Raw genomic sequence first — 12931 nt, forward strand, 5'->3', positions numbered from 1 at the left:
CAGCCACAGCCACAATATTTTGTCCAATACGGGTGCGGTGACTAGGCAGGAGGTAAGTAAGGATAGCGTGTGCACCCCATAATGTTCAGGCGCAATATCACCGCCCTCCCCCATCCATCTCTTCTTCTGAGTCCAAGTCCAGGTGCGGCTTTACAGGCCTGCTGACTCCGTCGTCTTCGAATACATCCATACTTTCCCAGCTCGTCGAAGCTTCGAGCAGGCGCTGCTGTTCGACCTGGAGATGGGCGTCCGGTGCCAAGGCTGCTGAGTTCTGCTGGATGGATCCGGCACGACGGCTTTGCTTGACGCGGAGCTGGACGGCGAACACAAGGCCGGCCATTGCGACGATGAAGACCACCATCGTCAGCACGGCGGTGGAGATCATGGAGCTGTGGAGAAAGCGACGTTAGCGATTCCGTCTTTGGTAGAGGTTGTATATCATAGCTAGTTCGAAAAGGGGTAGAACAACTCACCTTCCGCTAGCCCCTTTGCTCTCCTGCGATTCTGGACCGGGTTTGTGGTCGTCTTCAGGCTCACCCGCATCGTGCTCCTGCTCCGGTTTGTGGCTGTTTGGAGAGCCACACAAGCTCTGGGGTACCGGGCGGTCCTTGTGCTGCTGCTGCAACTCAAGCGGAGCCTCGATCAACGTCGCGACCAGGCCCGTCTCGACGTGCCACTCCATGTGGCAGTGGAACAGCCAGACGCCCGGGTTGTCGGCTCTGAACCGCAAGACCATGAAGCCCCCGGGCTCCAGCAAGAGCGTGTCCCGCCTGATGGGCGTCCTGGGGAAGTCGTCCTCGACGAGGCCGCTGTCGAAAAAGCTGCCCGCCTTCTTCGGGGAGCGGTACACGGCCTGGAAATTGTGGCCGTGCAGATGGAAAGGGTGCCGCACCATGTGATGATTGTAGAGGATGATCTCGACGACCGAGTTGTGTGCCAGGACGAAAGGGTTGGTGGAGTTCCCGTATATGGAAGGGTTGGTGGCGGACGGACCGCTGGATAAGGCTGTGTAAAGCGACGGAGTCTCCGGGGCGGAATATCTTGTCGAGTTGAAGAACCATCTTGTGGAGGTACAAAGTCAGTCTACTTCTGGAGCGTGCCGGTGACTTGTAGGGAGCAAAGAGAGGGGTCCAGACTTACTTGATGCCACCAGCGTGTGACATTCCCAGGCTCAGCACGATGCTCTGGTCCGGTTGAGGGAGCAAAGGCATCTCATCGAATGGTTCCAATGTCGCATCGTCAAAGGGGTCGAAATTGTCAAGGACTTGCGGCTGTGGCAGCGGTTGATCGGGCGCGTAGACTAGCCAGCCTGTCACGTTCTGACTTGCACTATTGCGTATCTTGGACAAACTCTGGGGAGAAAGATCTCTTGTTAATCACAGCACCTCACAAGTCGGCGTGATGAACATACAGGGTCCATGGAAGCAACCACGGGATAATTTCTGTCCTCTTCCGACTGGTGGGTGGTGACCAAGAAGCTGCACCGCTGCCCCGAAGAGAGGTATATCATAGCCGTCTCGGCGGACTGCTTGGTGTAGACGCCATCCACCTCGACGATGGTCATCGAGTGGTCTTCGATCCAGAAGTACTGTCCCGCAAACGCGGCCATGTTGACCAGGCGCACCAAGTACGTCCGCCCGGGCACGACGGGGATGCGCAGGTCCTGTGTGTCGTTCAGCAGATTGGCGTTCGGCACGGGCTCCTGCGACATCATGGACCCGCCGTGCAGGTACTGCGGGATCAGGGTCGCCATCTGGTCGTGGTACCAGTCCGAGACGGACAGCAGTATCTCGTCGTCATAGTGTCCGCGGTACGGATGGTCCGGGTCGCGGATCAGCAGCGGCGCGCGTAGCCCGTCGGGATACTGGCCCTGGACGTGGGAATGGTACCAGTAGAGGCCGGGCTGGGAAGCCTAGAAGTACACCCAACTTTTTTCTTAACTGGGGGTCCTTTTCTTTGATCTCTTTTCTTAGATGGTTATTTTTGGTACATACTTTGAACTGATACGCAAACGATGATCCCGGGGCAATGGGACACTGGTTGACTTGAGCCGGCCCATCTAGCTCAGTGCTGCCATTCATAAACAGGCCGTGGAAGTGCAGCGACGTCGACTGGTTGCCCAGTGCATTGACCACATTGACAACGACGGTGTCGCACAGGTCGGCGCTGATCGGCGGCGGCGGCCATCGACCATTCACGCCGATGGTCGGCCGGCTGAAGCCATCGGGGCTGGCGGCCACCCACGAGATGTTGAAGTCGTAGGTCACGACCCGGGCTGATGCGGTCTGGGCCAGATACAGGAAGAAGGCGAGGGGGAGAAGGGTCTGCAGCAGCGGGGATGATGGGAATAATAATGCCATGCGAGAGTTTCGCGGCGCAGGGAGAGAAATAATGGATTGAACGCTAGCAGGACAAATTCTTGAATTCTTGAATTGTATGAATGACTATCGATCATCTTGTGGTACATATGTGTACGTTTTCCCTAGATAGAATATTTGGTGAGGCTTACAGGGGAAGCCGCAAAGGGCGTCTTCGGGCTTCAAAGGCTTCAAAAGACCCACTGAGCCCACGGTACCCAGCCAATCCCTCTACCGAGTATTTCTCCCCTATCTCACCAGCATCCATGGTGCCTGGGAAAAACTTGCTCATCCTCTTCCCTCTTCTTCCTATTTACCTGCAGGTGGACAGGGTTTCTCCCCACTCTTTCATCTGAATGTGAAAGACAAAACACAATATTATGAGAGTCATGCTACCCGAAATGGTCGGGCTTCAAGTGGCCTGACTCTTTTCATCAGGAAAGAGAAGGATAAGAAACTGCAACAGGTCTTGAGGACAGAAAACAAGGGCCCGAAACAGATTTTCGAGCCACTCTAAAAACGGGTTCGTGCCGTGCGATTCATGTTGATTGCGTTTTCGTTAACAGCAAGGTCATGGCTGGGGCTGAAATGCTTCGTTCATGAAGTTCAATGGGAGTCTCTGGAATGGCTCGTCGACAAGACACCCTCAAGGCCAATAGCAAAGTGGCGACCCTGATGTTCGTTTTGCATGGACAGACGCGAAGAACAACTTGACTCTCTCGTGCAATGAGCCACACCTGCCCTCGGAAAAACTGGAAAATCCGGCGTCTCCATTTTCGGTAAGTTGTTGACGCCGCCTGATTCTCTGCCATTTTTCCGCCGTTTCTCCGCCTTGGCGCTGCCGTGCCAAGCCCGACCACACCACATCTGTGCCCGCCCGTTCAGCTGAACTTCCTTTCACACTTCCTTTCACACTTGTTCCCCCGCGCTCAGGTTAGGGCTGGGCAAAGTTCTAGAACCGCAGAGCCATTCACTATCGGTTACTTATCCTTCGCCCAGAAGATGAACGGCCAACAAAGAGCACTGCATTGAACTGATGAACCGGCCAGACCGGCCACCCCTTCGCTCGCCATCGCATCGTGCAGACGAATACGAAAGAAGGCCATCTTTACTGGCTCATCCTCTCTATCAAGCGTTTCTTCAGCTGGTTAGTGAAGTATCATTTCCTGTTCCAACATCAAACTCCCCTACCTGCTTTGCCAACACTCGAACTTTATCAGAACTGGGCGAACTGAGAACCTCTGTCTCGAGCACATGACCGAGCGGGCCAAACAGCTCCCCCAACCATGTGAGGGCTTGCCTCGTGTCGTAGGCTTGTCTCCCTCCTTAGCCGCGAATGACAGTTTGCGGCTCTGATACTGCTTGTCCAGTCAGCCCTACGGTGGGGACCCACGCATTGCTATCCATGACACAATTCTTTGCTTTCTCAAGCAATTTCCTTGGTAAAGCTTGTCGAGCGCACGCCCTGTCCGGCTTCGGGGTAAGCCTGGCGCAGTATCAATCAGATAGGGACGCTGGTTTTACACTGACCTGGATTCTTGGAGATGAACTGCTGGTTCCGTTCACTGCTTGGGTACCAGGTAACGACAAAGCAACAGAAGTCCTCGACGTGCTCGCTTGAGAAGTCCCGTTCGCTCCAGCTGCGCCGTCAAAGTTCAGGTAGGCGAATGCGCCAGCCGAAAGAGCCACTCGCTGATAGGCGAGATCTGCTGCTGTTTGCGAAAGTGCCAAAGTATGTTTTCCGCAATGCCTATTCAATCGTGGGCTTCCGACATGCCCATCTCTTGGTGGATCTAGAGCTCCAAAACGCCTTTGAGGAGGGTCTAGAGCTAAGCCCTATCGTCTCGTCACGGTTGGCTTTGCACCAGTAACATGTCAAGCGTCCAGTCCTATTTTCATTCTTGGGGCCGCTGAAGGCGGTTTGAGTCTGCCTTGCAGGGTTATGTGCCTATACATGCCAAGAGCCGAGTCAGTGGACTTTATTGCAGCGGCTGAGGTCTGTCCGTTCTGCCACGTTGCTCAAGATCAACCTCGGGGCAGAGCTGGAAAACGGATATATCTAGCCTGTGCGCTGCTCTTCTCCTCGGCCGAGCATTCCAGGTCTTCAATCAAATATCTTGGTTATCGAAGCTGCCCGTCTTCGGCCAACAAGATGACTTTCTCTATTAAGCATGTGTTACTCGCCGGAATCACTCTTTCTACCGCGGTGCTGGGCCAGGATTGTGGCAGTAAGACATCCTGTCCTTTAGACATAGACGATGACAACTGACGGGTTAGGATTCGCCGTTTTCACCGACAGGGGGGCAAGTTCAAACTACTATAACTGCGATGCGTTTATTGACGACGCCATGATGCCGTATCTTGCATGGTTCAATGGCACCACCACTGTAAGGCTTCCTTCCCTCTTGAAGGCTCTCCAAGACCGGAAAGAGTCGTGGTTACCAACCTGTCGAGACCGAAGCTGACAGGCTTTTTGCCAGCTTACCCTGACTGGGGGCCCGGCGTCTGAATGCCCTGACAAAACCTGGCAAAAGCTGAATAACTCGTTGCTCATCGGCGGCATGACTGTACCCGGAAACAAAACGCTTGATCGGACCAAGTATGACAACAACACGTTCTACTTTTATATGCCCGAGCAGTCGAACGACAACATCACCGTGGAGTTCCAGTCATCGTCGGACGAATGGTACAGCGAACCCCAAGGCTGGCAGGTCAACGCGACCAAAGCCGGAGACGGGTACGACATAGCCGGCTACTGGTTCGGGAAACTGCCGGACAACAACTATCTCGACTTCCCCGGCGTGCCCGGCGATGATTGTTGGGACAGCGGGCCAATCTGGCTGGGACAGAAAGGTTACTTTGACGAGTACAAATGGAAGCTGGTCGGACACGTGTCGCCCAAAGCGGCCAACTTCAGTGTCATAATGACCGAGATCGACGACGATGGCGAAGTGTGGCATATATACACCAATTTCACCGGCGAGGCTGGACCCAAAGGCCCAAAATTGGTGACCACGGGAAAGGCGCCTACAACGGATGCGAAGGCTTGATTGAGTAGCTGGTCTGAGGCAGCGGAAGCATCATACCAGAGGTGCCAGTTACTGTCATTGTCGAATAGTCCCAGCAGGGGGCATCAGTCGGATAAAACTTTGGCCGTTCCGCAGCCTGGGTCTTCCTTGTCTTTGTCTCTCCTCGCTGCCCGAACTCATCTCAGCGCCAACGACAACGGTATCCACCTCATCTCCTTCTTGGTCGCATTCTCTTGAGTGCGGGACTGTTGAACAGTATGGGATCCACGGTATTGAGGCCTCCTGTTGTCCTTATCGAATCATGAGAGCTCCCTTTCCTTCCCTCTCCGCAAAGCCACCCGCTCAGGCCAGTGGCTCAAGCCATTGCAATATGTCTGCATACCGTCCGTTGTCCGGTTCTACAGGACAACAGCCCGCATTCCACCGGGTGCTCGGCCGCAATCAGCCAGTATTTACGTGCCACAGAAGATCTTTATAGCTAGGCTTTCCTTTTGCAATCTCTCTGCTCTCTATTCCTGTCTTTCTTTGTGTCGGATCTTATTCTGTTTCTTTGTCGCAGAGAAGCCCAAGTTCCCCCTTACACTCGTTTTCGTACTGTCCTTCTTTTTTGATCCAGTCCATCCGACGCAGACAGACTCTCTTTTCAGTTCTCGCCAAGGAGACTCCATCGCCCGTCAAAATGCATCGTGCCATCTTCAAGCTCCCACTGCTCCTTTCCGCTGTGGCTCTGGCCAGGCCTCAGACGGCGACAGATACCAGCGCGTTGAGCGGGTTGCCGGCTTGCGCGGTGAGTCTTGTCTTGTGTCAAAGAACCCCAATGAGCATTTAAAAAATGGGGCCTGTTGACTAACACCGCCGTGGTGACTTTCACAGCAAGATGCGGCCAACGCTGCCTTGGCCTCGTCGGGTTGTTCTGTGAACGACCAGAACTGCGTCTGCAGCTCGACCCCATTCATCAACGCCATCACCACTGCAGTCACGCAGACTTGCGACGCTGCCGATGTTCAAGGTGAGTGACCACTTACAAGAAGATCCCAAGTCCTTGGCCGGCCCCCTTGAGAGAAGCAGAAAAAGCAAAGATGCTGATACGATACTGCAACCCATGTAGCGGCTCTGGAATTCAGCCAGACCTTCTGCGGCGCCGCCCTCGGTGCTGCTAATGGAGGCTCCTCGTCCAGCAGCGCGGCTCCGACCACCACGGATGCAGGAGACGCAGCTGCCGCGAGCACCTCCCCGACCTCCGCTGCCACCGACAGCAGCGATGCCTCGACCACCACTGTCCCAGGCACATTGACTTCGATGACCAGCGTCGCCGGCGCCACGGACAGCATGACCACCTCTGCCGCGACGACTGACCTGTCGAGCGCGATCGGGTCGCTCTCCGGCACCACCGTGATCTCCACGGGCGAATGCACCTCCACGACGACGACGATGATGACCACCCTGGCGTCCACGCCCACAATGGCCTACAACGCGACCTATACCGGCGCCGCAGTCAAGAACGCAGGTTCCGGCATGATGGCCGCCGTCATGGGTGTGGCTGGGGCGGTGGCTTTGTTGTGAGGAATTTGACCCCTTCACTAGCAAGCACCCAGGGAGAGAGATTCGAATTCAGACTTTTGTTTTTTCGGGGTGTAAGTTATGGAGACAGATAGAGAGGACCTTTGGTATTCGTACTGCATTCTACATGGAGTTTTTTGGGGGGGAATAGGGTGAGATGCAATACTAGGTATTGATCACAAGTATGATATTTCATTTCTGCAGGAAAGGGGGACAAAAAAGAAAAGGGGTTAAAGGGAAAGCAGAGACGGAGAGGAGAGTATTAGATACGGGGCGAACCATCATAGTGGCTGCTTAGCAACTCTTTTGAACTGATAATCGTAATCTATCATTGATTCATTGATTTATTGTTTCTACCTCTGTCTTGCACAGTCCTTCCTACCACAGAACCAAAAGCCATGCACGAAAGCTCTCTCACTCACACACACTCTCTCTCGGGGGGGTTGTCAATGCCTCATGGTCTGCCCCAGCAGACGACCGTCCAATCCAATCCAATCCAACTCCGTCTGGCAATTGAATTCTGTTCCATTGTACGACGAGATGTAAATGTCCTCGGTCCTAACGTTACCCATCCCAAGCAGCGGGGAGAAAATGAATCAAATCAAAGCAATAGTGAGCGAGACAAGTTTATTCTTCCTCTCCCATACACGGATACAAAAGGGGGCAGAAAAGGTAAAGAAGCATCCGCGCCAGGCCACGCCTAAGGACTCTCTCCTGAATCATCACTGCCGCTGCCGCGAGGAATCTGCGTTGCGTCGCTCGGATGCTCGGGAGATGCTCACAGAGGCGCGTCTCCTGCATTCGGATCTGAACTGGCATGGGCATTGGCATTCGCATTGGCGCCGGATCGAAACTCCCTGTTGAAGCGTTCTTGATGAGCCTTGAGGATCTGGGCCCTGCGTGCATCGGAGCCGGGATCCATCTTGGGATCTGGTTTCGGATCCGTTGTGGTGGTGGTGGTGGTTGTTTTCCCGGCGGCGGCATGGTGATCCCTCTCCAACTCCCTCGCAGCCATGAAGATCCTCATCGCCTCATACCCCCTCATCTTGTCCGCCGCGTCCTCCCAGAACATCTGGACCGAATCCTCCGCGACGCGGCACGCGAGAGCCAACAGCCTTCTCTCAGCGACATTGATATGCTTATGTCTCGCATACACGCCTCTCAAAAAGCTCCGCGTCTCGGGCGTGAGCCCCAGGTAGTGGCTTTGCGCGCTCTCAAAGACGTGCGCGTACTCGTGACGCAGTTGCTCGGCGATGCCGACCCGGAATACCGGGGAGGGCCCGTATTTCGAGACGTGGTGGAAGAGGCGTTCGCGGGCCGCGACGTCCTCGACGGAAAGCATCTTGTTGAGGTTGCCCAAGAGGCCGGGGGGCCAGGTTTTGTCGTCGGCCCAGCTGATTTTGGTGGCGATGGGGTCCCAGGGCAGGGTTGTCACGTAAGGCAGAGACTCTGGGTCGTTGGTGCGGAGAGGGTGAGGGCGGTGCGTGTGCAAGGGTTCGTCCAGGTCCTCGTCGTCTGCGTCCGAGAAGCTCTCTAAGCCCTCCAAACCCTCTAGGTCATCCGTGTTGTCCTCCTCCCACTCCTCCGAGTCCTCAACAGCGACGCAGCGCGTCGTGGGGAAATCGCGCTCGGCGTCGAACTTGGGCTTGTCGTCGTCTTCGGTGTCGTTGAGCATGAACGCCTCGCCGTAATGCGCCGGTGCCGGTCTCTTGGCCTCGGCAGCTGCTGCTGCAGACGTGGACTTTGACGGAGATTGTTGCGCACCCTCCTTCTCCTTCTCTTTGGTCTTATTCTTGACCTTATCCTTTCCCACCTGTTTCTCATTCTCCTCCTTCTCAATGCGCACCTTCCCTCTCTCATCCCCCAACCCCAAAAACCTCTCCACCCCGACTTTAAGCCTCGCCATGGATCCAAAGTGCTTATACTCGTCAAACAACCCCTTCGTCTCGCGCACCAGGGCCATCTGCGTGGCTCGCGGCTGGCGGGAGAGGATCGTCTCGGCCTCGAGCGTGAGGCTGCGCAGCTCATCCTGCAGCTGTTCCAGGAGTCGGGCTTTTTCGTCGTCCTCGCCGGCGTCCATGTCCTTGGCCCCGGTGCGGCGGGCACGGGTTGTAGTTGATCGCCCACCACCAGGTCCGGCATTGGACTCGTCAGGGTCAGAGTCACTGCCCTCATCGGCCGAGTGCTCGGAGACGTGGCCTTGGTCTTCGTCGTCGTCGTCCATGACGGGAGCGACGCGAGCGTTCATCTTTCTTTTCTTCCTTTCTTCCCTCCTGTTGTTGGTTTACTTGACTCTCGAGTGAGAAAATAATGGTCAGGGGAATAAATGCCAGTCGATGATGCTTGAAGCGTAAGTGAGATGGACGTGGCACGGAGATAAGTTGGGGAGAAGGTAAGACAGGTCCGTGGTTGGCGAGTTAAGTGTTTGACTGAGTGGCTCCTTTCAAGTGCTCCTAGCGGTGTCGGTGTGGTGAGAGATGAATGAGAATCCCCAGATGCCTTAGTCCGCAGGTGATGAAGGCTTCGAGGGCAAAGCGTTATTGTCAATGATGTACAGGAAAGAGAAAACGGCGGGTCAGGCAGAAGAGGACCTAGTAGCTTCGAGAAGGGAGATGCACTTCACTCACTGTTCCACATTCACTTGGTTTCGTGCCGGCCGGTGAAGTGGTTCGCGTTATCGTCGTCGCGTTACGATACGTTGTGTTATGTTCCGTTGCGGCACATTAGGTATTGTATTCACTCTACTGTATTGACTTCCTTCGACGACTACGATACATTATTCTCCGCAGGACAAAGAAGATTAGGAAGAGTACATTTTTGAAAAAAGGTTAAAGGCTGGCCATTCTCGGCCTTGACTCTCACACATAATATATACTAAGTATATCATATCTGTGCGTCCTGTGTGTTTCCGTTTCTGTATATGACCTTTTTGATATCTTCCGTCTGCAGGTGTTCATCAGTCCCTCGAGCTGGTCCGTCGGTCGGTGTCGATAACCAACAACACGCCCCTCCTTCTCTCTGTTTTAAATTCATGTCCACCCACCCACCCATAGTCAGTCCCATCATTATCTCGCCCCCAAAATCCCCAATGTGACCCCCGTATATATATATATGCTAACACCCCTCGAAAAATGCCCATGAATGCCCCGGAGTCACAGAACCCAAGGGAGAGAGTCCAGATGGGATATTCTGCATCCCGCATACGCCCATCATGCAACGGCCACGCAGGAGAAAGCGAAATGTCCCGCCCCCCAAAGCAAAAGACAGCGCCGCGCCACGGCTCCAATTGCGCCCGGAAAATGCCTTTCGTATCCCGTCCCCCCTCAAAAAGATGGGAGGTGGAGGAGGTAAGGAAGGTGGGGAAAAAAGAGAGAGAGAAAAAGAAAAAAAGAAACCATGCCCAAAGACGGAGAACAAAAAGCAGAGCAAACCCGCGCTTTCTCGCTATGATTATTACCACCTTCTCGGGTGGGTTCTGGGGTCCTGAGGTCCCGAGGTTCTGAGGTTCTCAGAATTTCTCACTCGTCAACCCCCGAGTGACATGGACCAAAACCCAAGCCAGCACCTGCACGACCATGGTCAACAGCCAGACGATCAGCCTCAAGCCCATGACCAAGCCACTAAGCACGCCGCGCGTGACGGCGGGGAGCTCCTCGCCCTTGCGGTCGCCGCTCTGGTAATGGCCGAGTTTTTCGAGGTCGAATTCATGCATGACGATCTGCTTCTTGTTCTTGTTCTTGTTCTTGGTTTTCCTCCGCGACGACGGTCTCTTTTCTGACACGTCGTCTTCATCGGCCGAGTCGTTGGCTGTGCTGCTGCTCGATAACCTCCCGAACCACATCCTCGACACCCCCTTGGCTTTGTTGCCGGACCTCGACGAGGAGCCGCCACCGGTCCGAAGGTCGGCCTCGTGGGCTCGGCGCATCAGCTTGGCTTCTTCCTCGGCCTCCTCCCTCTCGGCGATGGTGGCGTAGAAGACGCTGCCCGCGTGGCTCTTGACGCTGCCGGCGCGTGTGTGGATGCTTCTGGCGGCGGAGGCGCCGGTGGTTCCGAGACGGGATACCGGTGCGGGTCGGGGTTTCCAGATCTCCATACCTCCCAGCACGGCGTTCGTGGTTGCGTCTGCCACCGCGACGGAGAGGATGGCTGAGATGATGCAGTCGATGCTGAACAGGCTGGGCATCAGCTCGAGAATGGCGTTGGCGTCCACGTGCAGGATCTCAGAGGTCAGATCGAGCGAAGCGAGCGGGGGGAACTCCAATGAGGGTCCTGTCGAGGTGATCTCGGTGTGCGGGAGCGTGGACAGTCGTCGTATGCCCGCTCCGGCGGACGATGGAGCTGCGGTGGTTGGCGTCATGACTGTGCCCCCCGTCCGCCGCGAAGCGTTCGGGTCAATCACATAGATGGTCGGAAGAGCACCGTCGGTGGAAATGGTCACATGCAGCACCGGCTTGCCCGTCATACTCCTGACCGTGGTCGGCGAGCTCAGCAACGTGGCAGGACTTTTCAGTGCAAATTCCCCGCCCATCGCACCTCGCCCGATGGCCGGGTGTTCGAGTTCATAAAACCCGCCCTTTGCGTTGAATCGCAAGTGGCAGGCTTCTTGGTGCGCCGCACGACGCACCGCCTGTGCTTCGATCTCGTCTCGGTCCGTGGGCGCGAGACTGTGTTGTCGGGCGAGCGCCGCTGATTGGTTGATCGCGAGCAGGGCCGCCAGCTTGGGGAATATGAAGGCGACGAGGCCATCGTTGGGTGGGAGCCGACGAGCCGCTGGCTCCAGAGGGCAGAGAACGACGTCGCGCGTGAGTGGCGATTCTGCGCTGACTGACGGTGATGACCGAGGTTTGCTGGGGCAGGTTTTGGAGACGGCGATTTCATTCGTGTCGTACGTTTGCAGGGTGTAGAAGGGGAGAGAAGGGTGCGAGCCAAAGACAAAGGTTGCTTCCGCGGTCCTGTCACCGATTGTTAGCATGACGTGGAAAAAACCAACAACCGTACAAGGCTGCACCTACCGTGCCATCTCGAGATCGAAAGTCTTGATCGAACAAGCCGGTTCTGTCCCATGAGAAGCTTCCCACAGTTTCTCGAGTTCCCTTTGCGTCGATATGCGGGGTCCAACGTTGATGCTCATGACGTCTGACGGGAAGTTGAGGACACTAGCAGGAGCAGTTCTCTGTGCGGCCGCTATCGCCGAAGCGTTGAATGGAATTGAGAGACTACTTCGGTAGTCTTCCCGGGAAGCCGGCATGCCCGCGAACATGGGCATCCCTGAGAGTCGCACGGGCGGTGGCGGTTGCGGGACGTACACTTGATGAGTTATAGGCACAGAGGGGTCGTAAACGGGGAACATGGAGCGGATGGGGACGATAGGTGAAGGATCGGTGGGTGATTTATTATTCGTCATGCTCCGATTATACGCTGTAGGAGCGGGTGCTGCCACCAACGTCGTTGCTGATCCTGTGCCTAGTGATGACAAGGGTTGCGGAGATGATGTCTGGTTTAGGTCGGGCGACTGGTATAATGATGGGGTATAGGCCACTGCTGCAGCAGAAGGTTGGGGAACGGGCTGGGTAGGCGTCCTCCCATCGATAGGCGACGTCGTGCTCACCGCCCTACCAATATCTTCTGGAGAAGGAGTGGATTCTCTCGTATGCTGCTGTGCGCTAAGGCTGGCAGGGAGTCGAGGGAGAGGCGGCCGTTCCTCCTCCATTTTAATCACGACGGACTCGGCATTGGGCGAAAACGCGCTGTCCGGCGAGGTAACGATACTGATGCTGTGTAGGCTTGGATTCTTTTTATGCGGGTTTGGGATGGAGATCTTTGGGACCGTCGTCGGAAAAAGGGAGAAGCCTTGCATGGCCGAAGTCGACGTGGTTGGGATAGCCATTCTGGATGCCTGATCGCAGTGTGTATGACTGTGCTGATCCTGCCAGAACCCGAAGGGAGCAGACCTGCTGCGTGCAAGCGTGAAATATGGAAATTAAA

At 55.5% G+C, this 12931-nt stretch overlaps 5 protein-coding genes across 5 annotated transcripts; 2 read left to right on the top strand and 3 right to left on the bottom strand.

Annotated features, from left to right (window-relative positions):
• Positions 1 to 97: 97 nt before the first annotated feature.
• Positions 98 to 2360, bottom strand: Z520_00097 (uncharacterized protein; the record flags this gene model as incomplete). The annotated part of the gene is made up of 5 exons (XM_016770618.1): positions 98 to 389; positions 474 to 1061; positions 1141 to 1352; positions 1412 to 1912; positions 1995 to 2360. The coding sequence occupies 5 exons, from the start codon at positions 2358 to 2360 to the stop codon at positions 98 to 100; spliced, it is 1959 nt and encodes a 652-aa protein (XP_016637528.1).
• A 2149-nt stretch (positions 2361 to 4509) lies between these two features.
• Positions 4510 to 5407, top strand: Z520_00098 (uncharacterized protein; the record flags this gene model as incomplete). Its single annotated transcript, XM_016770619.1, has 3 exons — positions 4510 to 4585; positions 4635 to 4744; positions 4838 to 5407. The coding sequence occupies 3 exons, from the start codon at positions 4510 to 4512 to the stop codon at positions 5405 to 5407; spliced, it is 756 nt and encodes a 251-aa protein (XP_016637529.1).
• A 658-nt stretch (positions 5408 to 6065) lies between these two features.
• Z520_00099 (uncharacterized protein) lies at positions 6066 to 6949 on the top strand (the record flags this gene model as incomplete). Its single annotated transcript, XM_016770620.1, has 3 exons — positions 6066 to 6173; positions 6260 to 6395; positions 6495 to 6949. 3 exons carry the CDS (start codon positions 6066 to 6068, stop codon positions 6947 to 6949), a joined length of 699 nt encoding a protein of 232 aa, XP_016637530.1.
• A 775-nt stretch (positions 6950 to 7724) lies between these two features.
• On the bottom strand, positions 7725 to 9194 carry Z520_00100 (uncharacterized protein; the record flags this gene model as incomplete). Its single annotated transcript, XM_016770621.1, has 1 exon — positions 7725 to 9194. One exon carries the CDS (start codon positions 9192 to 9194, stop codon positions 7725 to 7727), a length of 1470 nt encoding a protein of 489 aa, XP_016637531.1.
• A 1260-nt stretch (positions 9195 to 10454) lies between these two features.
• On the bottom strand, positions 10455 to 12833 carry Z520_00101 (uncharacterized protein; the record flags this gene model as incomplete). Its single annotated transcript, XM_016770622.1, has 2 exons — positions 10455 to 11898; positions 11959 to 12833. 2 exons carry the CDS (start codon positions 12831 to 12833, stop codon positions 10455 to 10457), a joined length of 2319 nt encoding a protein of 772 aa, XP_016637532.1.
• Between the last annotated feature and the right edge of the window lie 98 nt (positions 12834 to 12931).

Source organism: Fonsecaea multimorphosa (assembly GCF_000836435.1).
Source record: "Fonsecaea multimorphosa CBS 102226 unplaced genomic scaffold supercont1.1, whole genome shotgun sequence".
Classification (NCBI taxonomy): Eukaryota; Fungi; Ascomycota; class Eurotiomycetes; order Chaetothyriales; family Herpotrichiellaceae; genus Fonsecaea; species Fonsecaea multimorphosa.